The following is a 22428-nucleotide window of genomic DNA, read 5'->3' as shown; positions in this document are numbered from 1 at the left end:
TCTCTTTCCCCCAGCCTCTGGTACATGCACATCATTTAAATTCCACAGGAGTGAGATCATGCAGTATTTATCTTTCTATGCTGAGCTAATTTCACTAAGCATGACATCCTCTGGGTTAACCCAGGATTTCCTCCTTTCTTAAGGCTGAATCCTTTGCATCTGTGTATATTTTCTTTACCCAATCACCTATCCATGGACACTCAGTTTATATACAATATGATGACTACAGTCAAGAACTATATACACAATACATATAAATAAATATATTGAAAAATTCCAAGAGTAGTTTTAAAGGGTTTTCACCAACAAAAAGTATATGGAATAATATGTTTAGTAGTTTGATGCAACCATTCCACAATGTGTACATGTATCAAATCTCATATTGTATACTGTAAGTATATGTAATTTTTACTTGTCAATAGTAAGCAAGAAGGGGAAGAAGGAAGACAAAGAGCCTTGGCTTATTCTGCATATATTTGTGTCTGTGAAGGTTTCTTTTATCATAATAGGCAGAGTATACACTTCACAGTGTAAGAGCTGGGTGTGAATCCTGCTGTGCTGTGTCCAAGTTCTGAGGCATCTTACTGGGAGGTCATAAACCTTGGTGATTATAACATCTACCTCCTAGGGTTGTCATGAAGATTGAGTTGAAAATTCTCAAATACAGCACTAGTCCATTAAAACAAAACCTCAAAAGTGTTGAATCATCTCCCTTTCCATTTCTTCTTCAAGGGGACACAAGAGAAGATGTAAAAGAATATTAAATGGATATCTATTTGGTTGTGATTTTTCTTTATAGTGGGACAATCCGAGTATGGGAACTGGATCTTCGAAATAGAAAGATCTGGCCAACTGAGTGCCAGACAGGACAGACGAAACGAATAGTCATGAGTACTACAGTAAGTATTACTTCAACTATTGCTTTAATTATGTATTAGCACAAGTTGCTGCTAAGTCCTGACCAAGGGGTGTGTGTACACTGAGCTGGGGTGGGAAATATGGGTGTGTGAAATGTCGGTAAGAAGACACAAGTGAGAGGGCGTGTCATTTAGGGGCTCTTGTCAGGAGCCACTTGCTGTCCCCTTGGGTACTCCCATTTTAACTGGGAGCAGTTATCATCAGACACCCAAGGCTGGAAGGAAGCAGGGTAGTCAGGTGACACACAGAGCCCACACATCTCCCTCTACCACCAATGTTATTTGTCCCACTAGAAATAAAGTCTCTGATAGTAAAAGTCACTGTTGACATGCAGACTCTTTCAAGAGAACTTGCTATGCCTTGAAAGTGGATTCATAATTCATACATGGGACCCCCCCCTCCTCTCTTGACCTATTTCTTCTGGCTGATGCATAGCCCTTTTACGACTATAGCTTTCAGAAACTGTGAGATAAAGCCAGTGCATATCCTCGTAGAAGAAGCACACCTTCATCTTAGGTGGTGTCTCAGCAACTGACCCTGGCTACATGTTGCAGTTACCTTCACATTGTTGGCACAAACCACTGATCACAAGCAGCTTATGATAGAAAAGGTTGATTTGGGCTTACTGACTCCATGATAAGAGAAGCCCTATGATCCAGAGTAAACAATGGCATGAGCACAGGCTGGATATCACCTCCTGGCCAAAATCAGGTGGACAACAGCAGCAGGAGTGTGCCAAAAATGGCAAGGGGAAGCTGGCTATAATACCCATAAGCCCATCCCAAACCACACACTTCCTCCAGCAAGGCTCCAATTCCCAAATTGCCATCAGCTTGGAATCAAGCATTCAGAACACATAAGTTTATGGGGGACACCTGAACCAAACCACCATGCTATGCATGTTAACATCAGACCCATGTAGACATTAAGGGAAATACACAGACCATTTGCAGTCTAACACTTCCTCCAGGCCTGTGTGCCCTGATGCTGTTCCTTTTCAAGCAGTGCCCACTCATCTTGGAGTCTGGGGAAATAGGTGTGGCCATGAGCATCTTTGTAAATCTTCACAGGGGTTCATCCCTTCTATACTCGGGCCCTCATGGGCCACTGAAGAAACCTCGGTCTTTGGGTTCCTGCTTCTGTCCTTCTAGATGGCTGACGATGACAGCTTTTTCTATCTTGGCACCACAACCGGAGATATTCTGAAAATGAACCCCAGGACCAAGCTGCTGACAGACAATGGGCCTGTGAAGGACAAGTACAGCTTGGTGAGTAGAGCTCATCATGGTCTGACCGGCTCTGTGCTGCTTTTCCTTCCTTCACTGCCACACCGACTTCCACCAAGGAAGAATCTGTAAGTGGGGAGGGGAATGGTACACCATCGACGTACCCAAATCTGCAAAGGACACTGGCTCTAGTTCTCTTGCTCTTTTCAGGGCAAAGGCATTCGTAGACATCTCCTCAAGGAGTCAGGGGCACTTGCCCTTCCAGCTCCTTAAAGCACAAGACCTGTTGCTTTAAGACTGGAAGCACATTGGTCTCAGTCCAGTTGCCATTCATATGAGAGATGCACTTTTTAATCTCTAGGAATGTGTGGGTGGGGAGAAGGCTCATGGTTAAGAGCATGTGCTTTCAAAGCCTGCCAGCCCTAGTTGAATTCCCTAGTACCCAGGTAAAACTAGACCACAAAACGGCTCATGCATCTGAAATTTGTTTACAGTGGCAAGAGGCCATGGTGCACCCACACTCTCTACTCACAAATAAATAAATAAACATATTTTTAAAGCAGGAATGTGTTTAAAAGTCGGGTGTGGTAGTACATGCCTTTACTCCCAGAACTCAGGAGGCTGAGGCTGGCGGTTTGCCATGAGTTCAAGGGAAGCTTGTGCCTGAGTGGAAACCCTGCTCAAAAGCAAAACAAAACAAAACAAAACAAAAGAATGTATGTGCACATCTTTCTCTCTCTCTCTTTTTTTTAAACAAATCTACTAAGTAGGTCTTGGGTTTTAGCTTCAGCTGATATTGTAAGTCATTCATGAGACTAAGAAATAGTTGACAGTTCATAGTTGTAGAATTCCTAACAATTCTGATTAAAAGTCTAGTAAACAACATTGACATTTAAACCCAAATAAAAAGACCCACCATCAAATGGTAATTTTTATGTAAGTTGCCACTATTTCCAGAAGCCCCCAAAGTTCCTAGAGCTGTTTCTACTAAACTTTGAAAGTTTGTACTGCACCTGCCTGTCTCATTTCTGATAGCAGAGCAGATGGTCCTCACTAAGTATAGACACTTTTCTATTTAGCAGACATTCTCAAGAAACCTTGAAATATTGCACAGTCCTTGGGAAAATGTCAATTTCCTTAATCATATAATCATTTAATATTCATGTTCTTAAGAAAAACCATAAAAATGAGAAAAACTCATGGTTTGGATAGAGGAAAAAGTCAGAAATAATTCCGTAGGAAGTCACTATGGCCTAGATCAGTGTTTTTCCAATGATGTGGGACAATGGATTCTTAGAGTGAGAAGCTGAAAGCAAAGCAGATCTGATGGGAGGAAGATGAAGCCTAGGGCCTTGCCATGTCCTCCTCCCCACAGACCTCCAAAGAGCACCCAACTCACTACTTGAAAGCTGCTGGTCTGCTTGGGGATTTTTGCTTTGTGGCTGCCCAACACTCAAGAGTCCCTCAAAAGCAGATGCTGGCTGTCATTGGCCATTCAAACCATTAATTTACAGTAATCAAGACAGTGTGGTTTGGTTGAGAGAACAGACAAATAGATCAACAGAACAAAATAACCCCAAACATACCTGCATGAATATTCTCGAGTATGCTTTGACACAGGACCAAAGGTATTGCAATGGAGAAAAGACAGATTTTTTTAGCAAATGATGCTAGCATAATGAACAGACACTATACATCCAAAACACACACAAGCAAACGCACATACATATGGCCCAAAACAAAACAAAAACCACCGGAGAATCTAGACACAGACCTTAAACCCGTCATACAAATGAATTCACAGTAGAGCCGGGCATGGTGGCACACACCTTTAATCCCAGCACTCAGGAGGCAGAGGTAGGAGGATTGCCATGAGTTCAAGGCCACCCTGACACTGCATAGTGAATTCCAGGTCACCCTGGGCCAGAGTGAGACCCTACCTCGAAAACCAAAAAAAAAAAAAAAAAAAAAAAAGAGAGAGAGAGAGAGAGAACTCATAGTGGATCACAGATCTAAACATAAAACACCCCCTGGAAGATAAAATGTAAAATGGGAGAAAATATATGTAACCCGAAGTTTAATCATGACATTTTTTTGTTTTACTTTTTTTTTTTCAAGGTCTCACTCTAGCCAAGGCTAACCTAGAACTCATTCTGTAGTCCTAGGGTGGCCTCAAACTCACAGTGATCCTCCTACCTCTGCCTCTCAAGTGCTGGGATTAAAGGCATGCACCATTGTGCATGGCTACTTGGAGATGTTTTTATGTGTGTACATGTGTGTTTGTAGAGGTGCACTTGTGTGTGCAGTGGTATGTGCATGTATTCACATGCATGAGAAGGCCACAGGAAAATATCAGGCATCATCCTTGAAAATACTATCCATCCTTTGAGACAGAATCTCATTAGTTTGGAACTCACCAGTGAGGTTAGGCTGGCTGAACAGCAAGCCCCAGGCATCTTCTTGTTTCTACTACCCCAGAGCTGGGATTACAGGGCTGCACCACAATGCCCCACATTTTAGGTGGGTCCTAGGGATTAGACTCAGATCCTCATGTTTGTGAAGCAGATATATTACTGACTACCTATCGCCCCAGCCCTAGTGGTGATGTTTTAAACACATCACCCAACACATAGTCCATGAAAGAATTCATAAGCGGGGCCTCATCAAAATGAAATTGAGTTCTGCAAAAGGCACTGGACCAATTTGATATTTCTATCTTAAGCCTTAATTTCTTTTCTCAGACATAAGGAAAGCCTTTTAAGTGAGAACAGGTAAATTTAGTTTTAAGTAACTTGAAAGGATACATTTGTTTTTAAATGTTCAAATTTTGTGGTCTTTGTTTTTGTTGTGGTGCTGTGGATAAAACCCATGGTCTTGTGCTCATTGGGCAAGCACTCCATCATTGAATTTCATCCCCAGCCCTCAAACTCATTAAGACACAAGCCTATCATGTTAATAGCTATATTATTATTGAATATTTTAAAATCAAAAGTTGGTCATTGTCTCAGTCTGTTTTGTGTAGCTATAGCAGAATTCTGGAGGCTACATAATTTATAAACAATACAAGTTTGGGCTGGAGAGATGGCTTATCGGTTAAGGTGCTTGTCTGCAAAGCCAAAGGACCCAGGTTTGATTTCCTGAGGACCCACATAAGCCAGATGCATTTAAATCATGGCAGCCACACACATTTAAATCATAGTGGATATTCTGAACCTGCCACCATTGTGCAGTAATCTTTGAGGATTGTTTAGGATTTTAATTGTGTTTCCAACTACTGGTAAGATTATATACCACAGGCTTTTGTTCAGAAAACATATCTGTCAAACAGTAAGAAGCTTTCTGTGCTGCCTTTGATGTCCAACCCAGGACTCTGCATTAATAAGTATTAGGTTCTGTTGGAAACAGTGGCAGCTGAAGGACTAGCCTTTCTGCAGCTGTGTGTATGTATCCTGCTGAGACTGAACACACGTGGACATGCAAACACCCGTAGTATGTTCAGAACTCACAGGTATTGTCCGAGAGGAAGGGCAGGTAAAGCCTGCCTGCTTCGTGTAGGGCCGAAGGGCGACTTCCTATGACATGAACTTGTTCGTGACATTGAGTGCTCTTACCTAACCTTAGGATACATTGTGGGCAGTACCTTTATGAACTTCATCAAGCAATGTCTATGTGACGTTCATGTGGCCTTGGCCACGCTTCCCTTGTCGGTTACTGCATCATTTCCGAACAATCAGATCCTTTGGCTCTGTCACAGCACTGTTTCTCTCCCTAGGGAGTGTCAGCTATCAAGTGCCTGAAGATGGGGGGTTTGTTGGTGGGCTCTGGAGTAGGATTGCTGGTCTTCTGTAAAAGCCCCAGCTACAAACCCATCAAGTAAGTTCTGGGCCCCACAGAGTTGGGTAGGTGGAGACCCACTAGAGGGGGAGGTTAACCTAAAGCCAGCAACTAAGTGATATTGCAGAATCATATCTGGTTAAAGAATGTCATCTCAACCAGGTGTGGTGGTGCACACCTTTAATCCCAGCACCCAGGAGGCAGAGGTAAGAGTATCATCATGAGTTTGAGGTCACTCTGACACTACATGGTGAATTCCAGGTCAGCTGGGCCAGGGTGAGACCCTATTTTGAAAAACAAAAAATTATTATATGATCTTACTATTAAAGTAGCAATAGGATATAGTACTTTCTTTGCCAGTTAGGAAAAAAAAAAAAAACTTATATCAAACCAAAGTAGTCCACTATGACCCAAAAGGACACTACCTTTTAATAAATACATGCATTTTTGCTTGACACATTGAGACATTGTAAGGGAAATAGGATGATATATTCTCTGACCCCTCAAAATTTAACTTTCAAAATTGGCTTATTCAATGGAATTTAGTATTCAATAGTTCCTGTCTTGTTCAGGGAACTATACTAATAGTTAATGCACCTGAAGCAAGGCACATGCCTTTAATCCCAGCCCTCAGGAGGCAGAGCTAGGAGAATTTCTGTGAGTTCGAGGCCACCCTGAGACTACCCAGTGAATTCCAGGTCAGCCTGGCCTAGAGTAAAACCATACTTTGAAAAACCAAAAAATAAAAAAAAAAGGTTAATTTAAATAGCTAGTCTTCACCAGCTATTTTTATGTGCCATATACCGTGTGATATACTTTTTAGGTCTTATTTAATTGAAAGACCCAAGATTTATACAATCTGGAGAGAAGCCAGAGCGTAGATCATTTAATTAAGATAAATACAAAAAAATTATATTGTCATGAATGACTACTCATCCAGTACCTTCTCCATGCAAACCAGTGTGACAGATCATATTAAAAAATAAAGAAAAATCAGATAGTCTTGTCCTCCTAGAAGTTACAGCCCTGTTTGAGGAATACATATGTATAAATCATATATATGATATATACGATACACATATATACACATACACATTTGTGGGAAAAGTCACTATGTGACAAGACAACATATAAACACAAACCTCATGGTCCAGGTAAGGTTGAATATATCTTGGGATATTTGGAGAAGATCAGAGAAGAGAATAACTTTACAGGATGGAGAGAATAGAGAAGACACTTGACAGAGGGCTGGAGGTCAAACTTGAACTCAGCTTCAACAAAAGCCAAACACAACCCGTCGTGCCCCAGATGGCCTCTGCTAGCTCCCAGGGAGAGCGGCATGCGAGCTGCGGCAATGATCATCAGCTGTCTTCATTGGAGTGAATCTGTATGGAACACACACTGCGTGCCAGGCATTATTCTACACGCTGTGGATATCTCAAGGAATAAAGCAAACAAAAGAGAAGGAAAAAATAAAAAGATCCCTGCTCTTTTGGACCTTATATTGTAGCAGGAGGGAAAGGACAGTAACTAGTAAATAAAGAGCATACAGTATTCCCTTCTTATCACTGAGGGCTCTCTTTTCAAGACCCCAGTGGATGCCTGAAGATACAGATAAGTTGAACCCTGTTTATACTATGTTTTCCTACAAACACATTTATGATAAAATTTAATTTGTAAACTAGACCCAAGAAGAGATAAATTAACAGCAAAACTAGCATATTTCTTTTTCCTTCCTTACAATTTCATGGACAAAGATTTGTTCTTAGTAAACACAGTATACAGCATTGCTATGCTTAGGCTGCAGCCGACCATGAATAACAAACCACTCAGGATAAGGAATAACTATGGTAATATTAAAGGGGGACATTATAATGGAGAAAAAGAAAGTGGAATCTAGAAGTAAGGAGAATTAGGTATTGAAGGAGGGAGGGAATAGTTTGCAATATTAAATTCAGAGGTCAAAATAGGTCTCATAAGGATCATATCTCGACAAGTATTATGTTTCTGTGTATGTAAAAGAGTAAGGGAGGGAGGCAATTTAACGATGTCGAATAGATTCTGGATACATAGAGTAAATATAGGAAATGAACCAACTGGTGTCATCTAGGCACGTTGTTGTCATCCTCATGCCCACCCTCACTGTCGGGACAGAACCAGAGCCTTGCACTTTGGCAAGTGCTCTACCATTAAGCTAAGTCCCCAGCCCTTAACCCCCAAGTTTTGTTTTTTTTTTTTTAACCCATCCCCTCTTTTGAGATAAGATCTTGGTATATAGCCCTGGTTAGCTCAGGTTGGCTTCAAACTCAACATCTTCTGCCTCAACCTCCTGAGTGCTGGGATTGCAGTGTGAGCTGTCAGTCTTGCCCCTCATTTTTAATATGCAACTGTTTCCAGTGAATGAAGATAATTAGATTCAAAGCAATGCATGGAATGTTTCCTGTGTGATCATGGAGGCTCAATTTGGATGCAATATTTTCTGCCTTTGCAGGGTTTAGTAGATAGAGCTACTCACATGAAAAATCACAAAAACCAGAAAGCAAAGTTATAAGATCCAGGTAGACTGCTGAAGGTAGATCTCTGGCCTTCCCCTTCATGCCTGGACTTGCCTTCTGGGAATGGCAGATGCCCACAGCCAGCATTCCTTGGCTGCCCTCCGAGGGCTAGCACCCACCACCTCTGATTTTCTCCATAGCCCTGGAAAGGAGGAATGATTCCATGGTCAAAGAAACTGGCCTCTAGTTTGTGAAGGAGCTGGGATATGACTTATGATTTTCCTTTCTGCACTAGCGGTCTGTGTCCCACTAACACATGGATCTTTCTAGAATATTGCATTGTTCATGCTTGCTCTTTGCACAAGAATCTCCATTGAAATCCGGGCTTGGTGATGCCACATCTTTGGTCCCAGCCCTCAGGAGGCTGAGGTGGGAGTACCACTGTAAGTCTGAGGCCCGTTTAGTCTACAGAGTGAGTTTCCAGGTCAGTTTTGGCTAGAGTGAAACCCTACCCTTTAAAAAAGAAAGAAAGGAAGGAAGGAAGGAAGGAAGGAAGGAAGGAAGGAAGGAAGGAAGGAAGGAAGGAAGGAAGGAAGGAAGGAAGGAAGGAAGGAAGGAAGGAAGGAAGGGAGAAAACCCTTATTGAATCTTTATTGTCTATAACTATAAATTACTTATAGAACAATGTTGGGATCATGGACATCATTAATTTATACATGCTTTAAAAAAAATATATTTTGGGGCTGGAGAGATGGTTAGCGGTTAAGCGCTTGCCTGTGAAGCCTAAGGACCCCAGTTTGAGGCTCGATTCCCCGGGTCCCACGTTTGCCCAGATGCACAAGGGAGCACATGCGTCTGCAGTGCATTTGCAGTGGCTGGAGGCCCTGGTGCACTCATTCTCTCTCTATCTATCTGCCTCTTTCTCTGTCTTTTGTTCTCAAATAAATAAATAAATAAAAATAAACAAAAGAATTCATATTTGAGGCTAGAGACATGGCTTAGTGGTTAAGCATTTGCCTGTGAAGCCTGAGGACCCCAGTTCGAGGCTAGCCAGATGCACAAGGAGACAACAGCCATACCTATATACAATATTACCATGATCATAGTCCTCTCCCACCATGCTCTCTTTTCCTCCTCTCGTTTGCTCACTCCATTGAGTTGCTTCTTTCCAGCTGGTCCTTCTTCTAGATTTTTTATTGACAATTGTAAGGGTGGGAAGAAGTATCCTGTAGCATTGTTTGCCACCCTCCCCCACCCATGCACTGAGACTGACTGACGCATTCATGACCCCACAGGGAACACCAATAACCCCACCGAGGAAGGCCCTTAGTGGATTGAGGGTGGGGAGAGAGAATATAAGAGTGTAACCTGATGGAAATGTGACCAGCACCCGATAGGGTCAGACAATAAAATTCATAAGCAGTTAAAAATAATCATAGAGGAACTAGTTGGTGGGAGGAAGGGGGCAGAGGAAGAAGCAGGGGGGAGGGAAAAGATGTAGAGAGAGGCAAGGCAACTATTTGTACATGCATAAAAATTGTCAACATCAAATAAACAAAAAAAATTTAAAAAAATAAAAAGGGGCTGGAGAGATGGTTTAGTGGTTGAGCACTTGCCTGTGAAGCATAATGACCCTGGTTGGAGGCTCGATTCCTCAGGACCCACGTAAGCCAGATGCACAAGGTGGCAAATGTGTCTGGAGTTCATTTGTGTGGATGAAGGCCCTGGCATGCCCATTCTCTCTCTCTCTCTCTCTCTCTCTCTCTTTCTCTCTCTCTTTCTCTTTTTGCCTCTTTCTCTCTCTATCTGTCACTCTCAAATAAATAAAAATAAACAAAAAATTTTTAAATTGTCAACATTTCCCACTTCTAACTCTTTAGATAAGGTTATAATAGCATACTTTATCATAAAGGACCTCCCCCAATTTTAAGGTTATCTTTCAGAAATGGAATTTACAAATGATTGCCCTAAATATTTATACTCCCATAAGCCTGCCTGGAATGTACTCACTATCTAAATCCTGCCTGCCTTGTACAACCCATTTCAGACCATATCACACCGATGGATCTTCCCTGACTGTTTTAACCTCCACTGACCACTCCCTTACTAATCGTGTGTGGACATATTGTGAATAACTCATGCCTTCCCAACTGTGTCACTTCCTTGAGAGCTGTCCCAAGTCACAAGCCTGCTTTGTGTCCTCTGTAATGCTTCACATGGAGACTAATGCTTGACACCTGAGTGACTCTGCTTTACCTTCGTCCTCTCCCTAAAGGAAAATTCAGTTACAAGGTGGCATCACTTCTATCACCCTTCGAGGAGAAGGACACCAGTTTTTTGTAGGAACAGAAGAATCACACATCTATCGTGTCAACTTCACAGATTTTAAAGAGACACTCATTGCAACCTGTCATTTTGAAGCTGTCCAGGACATTGTCTTTCCATTGTAAGTAGAGAATGTTAAGAGTTGGAGATTGGATACTGTGTGCAAGGGAATTTAATTTTATCCACATACTTTTAAAATCCATTCATAGAAAAAATCATTTTTTCCTCCTAAAATCTTTCTATGTGCTAAAGATTTTTGTTTTTTTTTTTTTATTTTTTTGAGGTAAGGTCTCACTCTAGGCCAGGCTGACCTGGAATTCACTATGTAGTCTCAGGGTGGCCTCGAACTCTCTGCAATTCTCCTACCTCTGCCTCCCAAGTGCTGAGAATAAAGGCGTGCACCCCTACAACCCAGTTTGCGAAAGTATTTTTTTTTTGTTCATTTTTATTTATTTATTTGAAAGCAACAGACAGAGAGAGAAAGAGGCAGAGAGAGAGAGAGAGAGAATGGGCGTGCCAGGGCCTCCAGCCACTGCAAACGAACTCCAGACGCGTGCGCCCCCTTGTGCATCTGGCTAACGTGGGACCTGGAGAATCGAGCCTCGAACCGGGGTCCTTAGGCTTCACAGGCAAGCGCTTAACCGCTAAGCCATCTCTCCAGTCCTGCTAAAGTATTTTTAAGAGATTTTATGTTGCCCTTCCTGTACAGCCACATTGGTTTCTCCACCTCTCTCTCTCTCTCTCTCTCTCTCTCTTTTGAGGTAGGGTCTCACTCTAGCTCAGGCTGACCTAGATTTTACTATGTAGTCTCAGGGCGGCTTTGAACTCACAGTGATCCTCCTACCTACCTCTGCCTCCCAAGTGCTGGGATTAAAGGTTTGTGCCACCACGCCGGCTACACTCAGCCCTTTTTACAATTTTTTTTTTTGAGACAGGACCTTATGTAGCCCAGGCTGCTCTCAACCCTTGAATTCCTGATCCTCCTCACTGCTGCCTAAGTGCTGGAATTACAGACATGTACTACTATATTGAGCAACTCTTGCTTTTATTTTGTTGTTGTTGTTTTGTTTTGTGTCCCCCCCCCAACTTCATTCTAGACGTTTTTGGTAGCTGTGGGGTCTTGCAGATATGGCAGACATTTTTGGTGGTAGACAAGGGGTCTCTTGGACCCAATGGCAGCTTTTCTTGGTGAATCCCATGCCAGACAAGTAGAAGAACCAGTAGTTTTGATATTATACAAACAGCTTAGGTTGTTAGGTGCTACTTCATACACTTTTGTCTTTGGTAAGATCTGTTCCTTGAGGTTAGTCAGTGTGATTCTCTGAACTTCCTCAATGGTTAGCTTAAGCTTCAAAGACCTAGAATCATTGTACTACAGATGTAAGATGTGAGTACAGAACACAGTCCCTGAGACAATGAGGTGCAGCTTTGGTTCCGCGAGTCCTTCAGATTTGGTTTTTCCAAGTATGTCTAATGAGGACAAGCCAGTGCTTCTCAATGAAGTAAATCTTTTTTTGAAAGTGGGTTATTCCCTTTTGTCTCAGGTTTTTTTTTCTTTTTTTCCTTGGAACTCAGTAGAATCAGTCAATACATTTTTTGGTCCTAGTGTTTTTTTTACTAGTGCATATTTTTTTAAATTATCTTTTCAAAATTTTATATGGTTGTCAATTTATCCAGAATGTTTATGACTTCTTTTCTCTGTTTTTCTTTTAACATTTTATTTGTTTATTTTTGGTTTTGCAAGGTGGGGCCTCTCACTAGCCCAGGATGACTTGGAATTCACTCTGTAGTCTCAGGGTGGTCTCGAACTTACAATGACCCTCCTACCTCTGCCTCCAAAGTGCTGGGCTAAAGGCATGTGCCACCACGCGCGACTAGCCTCCCTTTTTAAATTTGAGCCTTATTGGGGTCTGGGGATGTAGCTCAGTTGGTAGAGTGCTTGCTGAGCATGTGTGATACCCTGGGTTTGATCCCAGTTACCCCACAAGTGGGGCATGGTTGAACATGCCTGTAATCATGGCTCTTGGGAGGTAGAGTAAGGAGGAGAAGACCTGTCTGGAAAAACTAGAAAGAAAGAAATGAACAATACTCACCAAAGCTTTACTGAAGGTTGGGAAGATGACTTTACAGGTAAGAGCACTCTGTGCAAACGTGAGGGCCAAAGGAGGCCTGAGAGACAGCTTGAACTCAATCCTTAGGACCCACATCAACAGCTGGCATGGCCATGTGCATTTGTAATCCCAGTTCCTTAAGGGAGCACTACTGACATTTTCTTTTCTTTTCTTCTTCTCTTCTCCTCTTCTTTCTCTCTCCCCTCGAGGCCTACCTCTCTTCCTTCCTTCTTTTCTTTTTGAGCCAGGGTCTCTATGTGTAACTCAGGGTAGGTCACACCTGTCGTTCTCCTGCCTCAGCCTCCTGAGTGTTGGGACTACCATGTCTGGTTCTATTATTCTGTTGGCCTTTTTGAAGTGAGAGTAGAAGCTGGGAGATGGCTCAGCAATTAAAAGTGCTTGCTTGCAAAGCCTACTGGCCTGGGTTCAATTCCCCGGCCACACATAGAAAGCTGGATGCAAAGTGGTTAGTGTCTAGTCTATTTGCAGTGGCAAGGGACACTGGTGCATGTGTACACACACTTTTCTAAAGATGACTTTTCTAAAAATAATTAAGACTTCTAGGACTGGGCATGGTGGTGCACACCTTTAATCTCAATACTTGGGAGACAGAGGTAGAAGGATCACTGAGGTCAGCCTGAGACTACATAGTGAATTCCAGGTCAGCCTGAACTAGAGTAAGACCCCCACCTCAAAAACAAACAAACAAACAAACAAACAAACAAACAAAAAAACCTTGAAGCTGCTACTGAGTTGTGAAGATGAACCAAGAATCAAAATAGAATAAATGTGGGCTGGAGAGATGGCTTAGCAGTTAAGCACTTGCCTGTGAAGCCTAAGGACCCTGGTTCAAGGCTCGATTCCCCAGGACCCACGTAAGCCAGATGCACAAGAGGGCACACACATCTGGAATTCATTTGCAGTCACTGGAGGCCCTGGCATGCCCATTGTCTCTCTCTCTCTGTCTCCTGCTCTCAAATAAATAAAAAATTTAAAAAAAAATTTAAAATAGAATAAATGAGGATATTGTGGGAGAATGCATTTTTACTTTACTTGCTAGCTCAGCTGTCTTAAATTTAGCTCATGTTTTTATGTATCAATCCTTGGGCTCTTCTTCTTTTTAAAATTTCAGAAAGTCTTTGTAAAGAAAATTTGGTCCTTATCTGAAAGGTTTTTTTTTAAACCACCAGAGCCTCATGTTAGTTTGTCAAGGTATAAAAGGAAGTCTAATGAAATTTGAAGTATTACATATGCAGAAAGTGAATAGATACTAAATAATGTGCATCTCACTGAGTTATCACACCTATATGACTCCCATGATGGCCCAGTGATAAAACATTTTTATCATCTCCAAACACTTCTTCTCATTATTACCCTCACTCTTCTACCTGAGATTAGATTCACTTTCATTAGATTTTTCTACTTTTGAACTTCATGTAGATTGCATAATTCCATACATGCCTTGGTGGTCCTTTTCATCTTCTCCTTGGAAGCGGTCAATGTTGATAGAGTCATACAGAGTCAGTCTGTATCAGGAGTCACTGAGGGAAGTGCTCACAGCTCAAGCATTGAATGCAGATTTCCCCCGTTGTTTTCTGCTTTTGTTTCATGTCTCTTGAAGCTCCTTTAAGTGCTATTGTTTGTTATACCCTCCTCCTATCTTGACATTTTACCACTATTGTAGTCCTTTTCATTTTTACACATTTCCTTTGATTTTTGAGTGTCTTTTACATGACATGAATTTCAGATTTCTTATGCTGGCTCTTTCATATTTATCCTTTCATTTTGACATGTAAATTTCATATATCAACATGTAATTGATTCTTGCTGTTACATTCAGTCAGAAAATCTCTGACTTTTAAAAAAAATTTATTTATTTATTTGACAGAGAAAGAGGGGGAAAGAGAGAGAGAAAGAAAGAGTGGGCGCACCAGGGCATCCAGCCACTGCAAACAAACTCCAGATGCATGTGCCACTGTGTGCATCTGGCTTATGTGGGTCTTGGCAAATTGAACCTGGGTCCTTTGGCTTTGCAGAAATGTGCCTTAACTTCTAAGCCATCTCTCTAGCTCTCTTTTTTTAAAAAAATATTTAGTTACTTATCTGAGAGAGAGAAATTGTGAGGATGGGTAAGCCAGAGCCTCTTGGTGCTACAGACAAACTCCAATGCATCTGCTGCTCTATGTGCCTGAATTTATGTGGGTACTGTTCATCAAACCCAGAGTGTCAGGCTTTGTAGGCAAGAGCCTTTAATGTTGAGTCACTTCTCCGGTTAGAAAAATCTCTGATTTTCACTTGAAATATTTAGTCCATTTATGTATAATGTAATTTGTTTTTTCTTTAAAACTTATTTTTGTTTGTTTGTTTTTTTAAGGTAGAGTTTCACTCTAGCCCAGGCCGGTCTTGAATTCACTATATAGTCTCAGGCTGGCCTTGAACTCATGGAGACCCTCCTACCTCTGCCTCTTTAAAAAATTTTCTAATTTCAAGAAATAAAGCTGGGTATAGTGACACATGCCTTTAATCCCAGCACTTGGCAGGAAAAGGTCAGAGGGTTGCTGTGAGTTTGAGGCTAGTCTGGGACTACAGAATGAGTTCAGATAAGCCTGGGCTAGAGTGAAACTCTACCTCACGAAAAGAAAAAGGAGAGTATGAGCATGCCAGGGTCCAGTGCAGCTGTAGATGATCCCAGATACGTGTGCTGCTGGCATGACATGGGCACCGGGGGTTGAACCCGGGCCAGCAGGCCTTGAGGCAAGTGCCTTTGACTGCCGAGCCCTCTCCCCAACCCTAATTTGTTTTCTCTTTATCTGTTCATTGTTCTTATGTTACTTCTTTGCTGCTTCCTTTCGTTCTATTCCATTATCTTCAGCATCTTACTTACTTTATTGGTTTTTTAGTTATGTATCTGCATTAATTTTTAATGGTTACTCTAGAGATGGCAATATGCATCTTTAATGCATTTGCTTACTTGGTTAATATTTAATTGTTTCACATAAATTACAGGGCAAGAATTTGTACGAGCATATTTCCTCCATGTCCCACCCCCATCCTTAGTGGCGTTGTTCTCATATGTACGTGTTAATGTTGCAGACCTGTCAGTACAATATTGTCACGATGATTTTTTTTTTTTGTGCATGTGTGTGGAGGGTGCATGTCGAGGACAGAGTGTCATTCTCAGGAATGTCGTCTACCCACTATTATTTTCTTTTGAGACAAGATCTCTCATTGGCTCGTCAAATAGGTAAGATTGATTGGCTAGTGAGCCCCTAGGATCCTCCTGTCTCTGCTCCCCCAGCAGTGGGATTTCAGGTGCACACACCACATCTGGCATTTTTACATAGATACTGAGGATCCAACTCAGATCTGTATGCTTGCAAGGCAAGCACTTGACTGACTGGGCTATCTCCTCAGCCCTTAGTGTTTCCTTTATTTATTTATTTATTTTCTATGGTCACTCAAGAAAAATTTTATTTGTAGTACACATTAGCACAACAGAATTATTACATAATTAAAATACTTATGGATATCAATTTCCAAAAGATTGAACATTATAATTATACAGAATTTTTTTAAATTTATTGATTTTTTTTAAAAGGTTGCACACAAAGATCTGCAGGGATGGAGGAAAACTTACTCTGAGGCTCTTCCATCTTTCTGCCCCTCTTTTTTTTTTTTTTGTTTTATTAGTTTTCTATTCTGCAAGTACAGGCAGTTTGGTACCATTATTAGGCTCATCTGTGACCTACCCCTTCCCCATTGGCCCCTCCTTGTTGAGGTAAATGGGTTGTGCGTTGTGGAGTTATCCCACAGTTATTGGTACTATAAATGTCTCTGTATATCATGACCCAACATGTGGCTCTGACATTCTTTCTGCCCCCTCTTCTGCAAAATTTCCCTGAGCCATGTTGGGTTCATTTTTGGTCTGCTTCAGTGATGAGGTGTTGGGGGCCTCTGGGGCTCTGGCTCTCTGATTTAGTAGGTGTTGATTATTCTCTGTGTTGGTCTCCTTCCCCCTTGTGCTGATATCTGGTTCATCAGGAAAACAACAGCTTTTCTTGTTTCACCAATTTTCCTTAGTTTCAGCCAGGGCCCTTTTGAGGTATGGTGGGGTGGCTCTCTCCTTAGGATCTGCATCTATCTGAAAAAGAGAAGCAGATTCTCCAACGGAGAGTAAGTTAGCACCAGGACAAATGAGATAGCCCTTACTTTTTTTATAGAGAGTCTAATAGGTGTAGGCCCTCTTGTAGCCCATGATTGATGGTAGCTTGATATTGGAGAGTGGGCTTATGTTTGGATATGGTTCTGACTTGTTTCCCAGCTCCAGCTATAGGTCCCATACCACTGAGGGGATCAGTTAGCCGAATCAAGAGCAGCTGGTTCCCCACCATGGCTGTGTGCCACTATTGCACTTATGTGGGCATCACACCAGGTTATTTGCTGCTAAGTAGGTTGGACCATGAGTTGCTTGGACAGATATTGGTCATTTCTCCCAGTTGCCCATGTAGCACCTTCTGGCACTAGACACACTGACTGTCTGGGAACTGACTCTCTCCTGGCTTTCAGCCATGCCATTCCATTTTATGTGTCAGCTGCATATGGTGTCTTCAGCAATAGGGTCTTACCACTAACCTTTGGTGGGTCATCAAGTACTCTGACAGAAATCTGTCATTCTTTTAGAAAACCTTGTAGGTTTCTCTGATCAAAAGCTCATTGTGGGTGAAAGCCCCATGCTGGTACTGGGAGTTATAGGTCAGTGTCCCCTAAGAAAATGAGGAAAAAAGGTAACTAATATATAGACGTTAGAGAGGAGAGAGAGAGAGAGAGGGAGAGGGAGAGGGAGGGAGGGAAGATGTAGAAGATTTAGGTTAGACTTGATCCTACCCTTTCCAGTGTCTTGTGGTTCAGGTGTTTCCTGTAAGGGCCTGGTGAAGGTACAGCCATTTGCTCTGCCTTTTAGGAAGTAGAATTTTATGGTACCATTGCTGTTTGGGTCTAGATTGGTGTTTCCCACACCTTCGATGCACTCCCCTCCCTCCCCATCCCTCCTAGTGCCTAGTCCATGAGATGCTTGCTGGGTATGTAAGTTATCTTGGGTAGATTTTGGTTAGGCACTGTAGATGAGTGAGACTACGTGGCAATTTTTTTTTCTGTGATTGGGTAAGTTCACTGAGAATGATCTGTTCCAGGCTCAACCATTTTTCCTCAAATTTCTTTGTGTCATTTTTTCTTACTGCTGTTTAGAATTCCATTGTGTAGATATATCACATTTAGTTATCCATTCTTCTAGCTCTTAGCTATTGTGAATTGAGCCGCTACAAACATGGTTGAGCAAATCTCTCTGGCCTGTGGTTTGAAGGTTTTAGGGTAGATGCCCAGTAAGGGAATAACTGGGTCTGTTGGTATCTCTATAGTCAGCTTTTTCAGGAGTCTCCATATTGCTTTCCAAAGTGGTTGTACCATCCTACATTCCCACCAACAGTGGATGAGTGTTCCTACTTCTCCACATCCTCACCAGGATTTATTTTCGTTTGATTTTATGATGTTTGCTATCCTTATTGGGGTAAGGTGGATTCTCATTGTTGTTTTAATTTGCATTTCTCTGATGATTAGGGATGATGAACATTTTCTTAAGTGTGTGTTTGCCATTTGTATTTCTTCCTCTGTGAACTGCCTGTTCAGCTCTTTGCACCATTTTGTGAGTGGGGTGTTTGACTTCTTACTGTTTAGATTTTTGAGTTCTTTGTATATTCTAGAGATTAGGCCTCTATCAGTTGGATAACCCGCAAATATTTTCTCCCATTCTGTGGGTAATCTATTGGCTTTGCTTATTGTATGCTTGTCTGTAAAGAAACTCTTCAGCTTCATGTGATCCCATTGGTTGAGTGACTGTTTAAGATTGTGAGCTACTGGGGTTTTGTTCAGGATCAAAGACCTCAATATAAGACCAGAAACTCGAATACTACTGGAAGAAAATTTAGTGTTTCCTTTAAGTAATCAAATTCTTTTTAAGAAATCAAAAAGAAAATTTAAAACCATTGTGCTTACCTACACACTTGAGCATTTCTCCTTTTAAATTATTTTTACTTATTTATTAGAGTGGCATTATGAGTGTACCAGGGCCTCTTGCCCCTGCACATGATCTCCAGATGCATGTGTTACTTTGTGCATCTGGCTTTAGGTGGGTGCCATGGAATCAAATCTGGGGCAACAGCATTTTCAAGCAAGAACTCGGCTAACAAATATTGTTTTTAGCCTTCATTTTTGAAGAATAGTTTATAGTTTTATAGTTCTACTAGTAGTTTTTCTTCTGGTAGTTTTTTATCCATTTATTGGTCCAAATATATCATTTCACTGTCTTCTGGATTCCTTCTATCATTCTTTGTAATCTATCATTTTTGTCTTCTTTCAAGATTACCTCTACAGTTGTCTTTTATCAGTCTATGAAGTTTCTTCCTTTTTGTATTTATCATGCTTGGAGTTTGTTAAGTGTTTTATATCTTAAAATGGAAGAAACATCTTTTTCTTTTTTTACAAAACTGGCTGGGGAGATGGCTTAGCTGTTAAAGGAGCCAGGTTCCTTTCCCAGTACCCATGAAAAGCCACATGGTGCATGCATCAGGTTCAATTGCACTGGCAAAAGGCCCTGGTACACCCATACTCTCTTTTGCACATTCTCTCTCTCTCTCTCCTTCTCCTTCTCTTTTTCTCAAATAAACACATAAAATATTTTTAAAAAATATATTCATGATGCAATGGGGAAGTTGCTTAGTTTAGTTTTAGTCTTCTCAGGCCAAGTAAAAACTTACTAATATAGCAGGTGATCTATTTTACCACAGTGCTATTCGCTTTTCTTGTCAAAACTGGAGTAGTTATCATTTGACATATCAGCAATTTATATTCTGTTATAAGTTGTCTTCCTCATCCCCTACCCCCTTGTAGACTGACAGATCAATTATTCAGGGATCAGCAAAATGAGGGTATCAGACTGTCTGCAAACATGAATTCTACCACTGTTGTCATTTTCCTTGATATTTTATGAGTTTCTACTTTATAGTAGTTTCCTCTTTAAATCTCTTTTACTTATATATTTTTAAATTAGCATATAACACATTAGGTATCATCATTAGCATTAACAAAACACCATTTGTTTTCTTTTAACTTTTTATTGGCAACTTCCATAATTATAGACAAGATATAATATATATATTATATGATTATAGACAGTATAATACCCCAGCATCTCTTTATACCCTCTCTTGGTCTCCTTTCTAGCTTTTTAGGCTTAATCCATGTTTTCTCTCATTTATACACATATATTCATATCAATATCACAAGCTCTGATCCATACATGAGAGAGAACATACAGTTCGGATCTTTCTGAGTTTATATCACCATAATATCATCTTTTCCAGACTCATTTGTCTTTCTGCAAATTTCATAATTTCAGTTTCATTATTTCAGAGAAAAATTCCATCAAGTATCACATTTCCATCATCCATTCACCTGTCGATGAACATCTAAGCTGGTTCTATTTTCTGGCTATTGTGAATAGAGCAATGAACATGGTTTTGCAAATATCTTTATAGTAGGATATGAACTCCTTTGAGTATATGCCAAGAGGGATACATAGCTAGGTCATATGGCAGTTCTATTTCTATTATTTTTTTAGAAATATCTATATTGATTTCCATAATGTCCATTCTAGTTTTACATTTCCACCAGAGTAAGTAAGGGTTCCTCTTTCCCTCCATCCTGGCCGGCTTCTGTTGTCAGTTTTCCTGATAGCCACTTGGACTAGGGTGAAGTCATATCTCAAAGTACTTTTAATTTGCATTTCCCAGATGGCTAGAGATGTTGAACATCTTTAAAATACTCATTGGCCATTTGTGTTTCTTCCTTTGAAAACTGTCTACTCATTTCATTAGCCCATTTGGCGAGTGACTGGATTTTTATGTTTTAATTTTGTAGATTTCCCTGTCTGAAGTATAGCTGGCAAGGATTTTCTCTCATTCTGATGGCTGTTTGCTTTGCTGAGAGTTTCCTTTGCTGTGCAGAAACTTTTTCAATTTGTGTAGTTCCATTTGTTAATTCTTGGGGCTGTTTCCTGTTCAAAAAGATTTTTCCTGTGCCGATTGAAGTGTAGTATCTGTGTTTTGCTCTAGCAGTTTCAGCATTTCAGGTTTTAAATTAAATTTCTGATCCACTTTGATCCACTTTGAATTGGTTTTTGGTCATCCGACTCCTCTTTTTAAGAAATTAATTGAAAGATGCACTTATTTAAAAAATATTTTATTTCTTTGCAAGAAGAGAGAGGAAGGAAGGAAGGAAGGAAGGAAGGAAGGAAGGAAGGAAGGAAGGAAGGAAGGAAGGAAGGAAGGAGGGAGGGAGGGAAGGAAAGGAGGGAGGGAGGAAGGAAGGGAAGAAAGAAGGACATGCCAGGGTCTCTTGCCACTGCAAACACATTCCAGATGCATGTGTCACTTTGTGCATCTGACTTTTACATGGTTGCTAGGGATTTGAACCTGAACTGAATCCAGACCAGCAGACTTTGCAAATAAGTGCCTTTAACTGCTGAGACATCTCCTTACTCCTGAATCAATTTTTATAGAAGGTAAAAGATAGATCTAATTTCATACTTCTGCAGGTGAATATCCAGTTTTGCCAGCACCATTTATGAACAGGCTGTCTTATTTCCCACTGAATGTTTTTTGCCACCTTTGTCAAAGTTTAGGTGGCTGGGGCTGGAGAGATGGCTTAGTGGTTAAGGCAACTGCCTGCAAAGCCAAAGGACCTTCATTCAATTCCCCAGTAGCCACATAAGCCAGATGCAAAGGTGGTGCATGCATCTAGAGTTGGTTTGCAGTGGCTGGAAGCCCTGGTGCATCCATTCTCTCTCTCCCTCTCTCTCAAATAAATAAAAATAAAATATTAAAAGAAATATAGGTAGCTGGGTTGGAGAGATGGCTTAGCCCTTAAGGTGCTTGCCATGAAGCCTTGATTCTCCAGGGCCATGTAAGCCAGATGCACAAGGTGGCGTATGCATCTAGAATTTGTTTGCAGTGGCTAAAGGCCCTGGCATGCCCATTCTCTCTCTCTCTCTCTCTCTCTCTCTCTCTCTCTCTCTCTCTCTCCCCCCCCACATTATATATACATACATATGTATCTGCCACTCTTTCACATAAATAAATCTTTTTTAAAAAATTAACCTTAACCACTAAGCCATCTTAAAAGACATTTTTGTTAATGTTTTTAAAAAATAGGTGGCTAAAGCTATGAAGGTTTATTTCTGGGTTCTCTTTTCTTTCCCAGGGGTCTGTATATCTGTTTTGTGGCAATCCTAGGGTATCTTTGTAACCATCCTAATGTGGAATAATTTGAGATCAGATATTGTAATGCCTCCAGATGTGTTCTTTCTCTTTAGGATGGCTATGGCTATTCATGGCCTTTTGTATTTCCATAACAATCTTGTATTGTTTGATTTTCTTTTGCATATGTGTGTAGAGTATTGTGTGCTAT

General features: G+C 41.0%; 1 protein-coding gene across 2 annotated transcripts in view; it reads left to right on the top strand.

The window, feature by feature from the left end:
- The window catches only part of Cfap52 (cilia and flagella associated protein 52), a 65165-nt gene that overhangs the window by 20145 nt on the left and 22592 nt on the right, over window positions 1-22428 (top strand). Inside the window, exons 5-8 of one of the 2 annotated variants that reach the window (XM_004663141.2) lie at window positions 800-899; window positions 2070-2186; window positions 5917-6017; window positions 10749-10919. In XM_004663141.2, the coding sequence (XP_004663198.2) occupies window positions 800-899; window positions 2070-2186; window positions 5917-6017; window positions 10749-10919 (489 nt within the window). The remainder of the gene's footprint in view (window positions 1-799; window positions 900-2069; window positions 2187-5916; window positions 6018-10748; window positions 10920-22428) is intronic. The other variant, XM_045131626.1, reaches the window with a different exon arrangement.

This window comes from Jaculus jaculus, chromosome 12 (genome assembly GCF_020740685.1).
Source record: "Jaculus jaculus isolate mJacJac1 chromosome 12, mJacJac1.mat.Y.cur, whole genome shotgun sequence".
NCBI classification, from domain to species: domain Eukaryota; kingdom Metazoa; phylum Chordata; class Mammalia; order Rodentia; family Dipodidae; genus Jaculus; species Jaculus jaculus.
The sequence above is the reverse complement of the archived record's forward strand: the minus strand, read 5'-3'. Positions and strand labels throughout refer to the sequence as shown.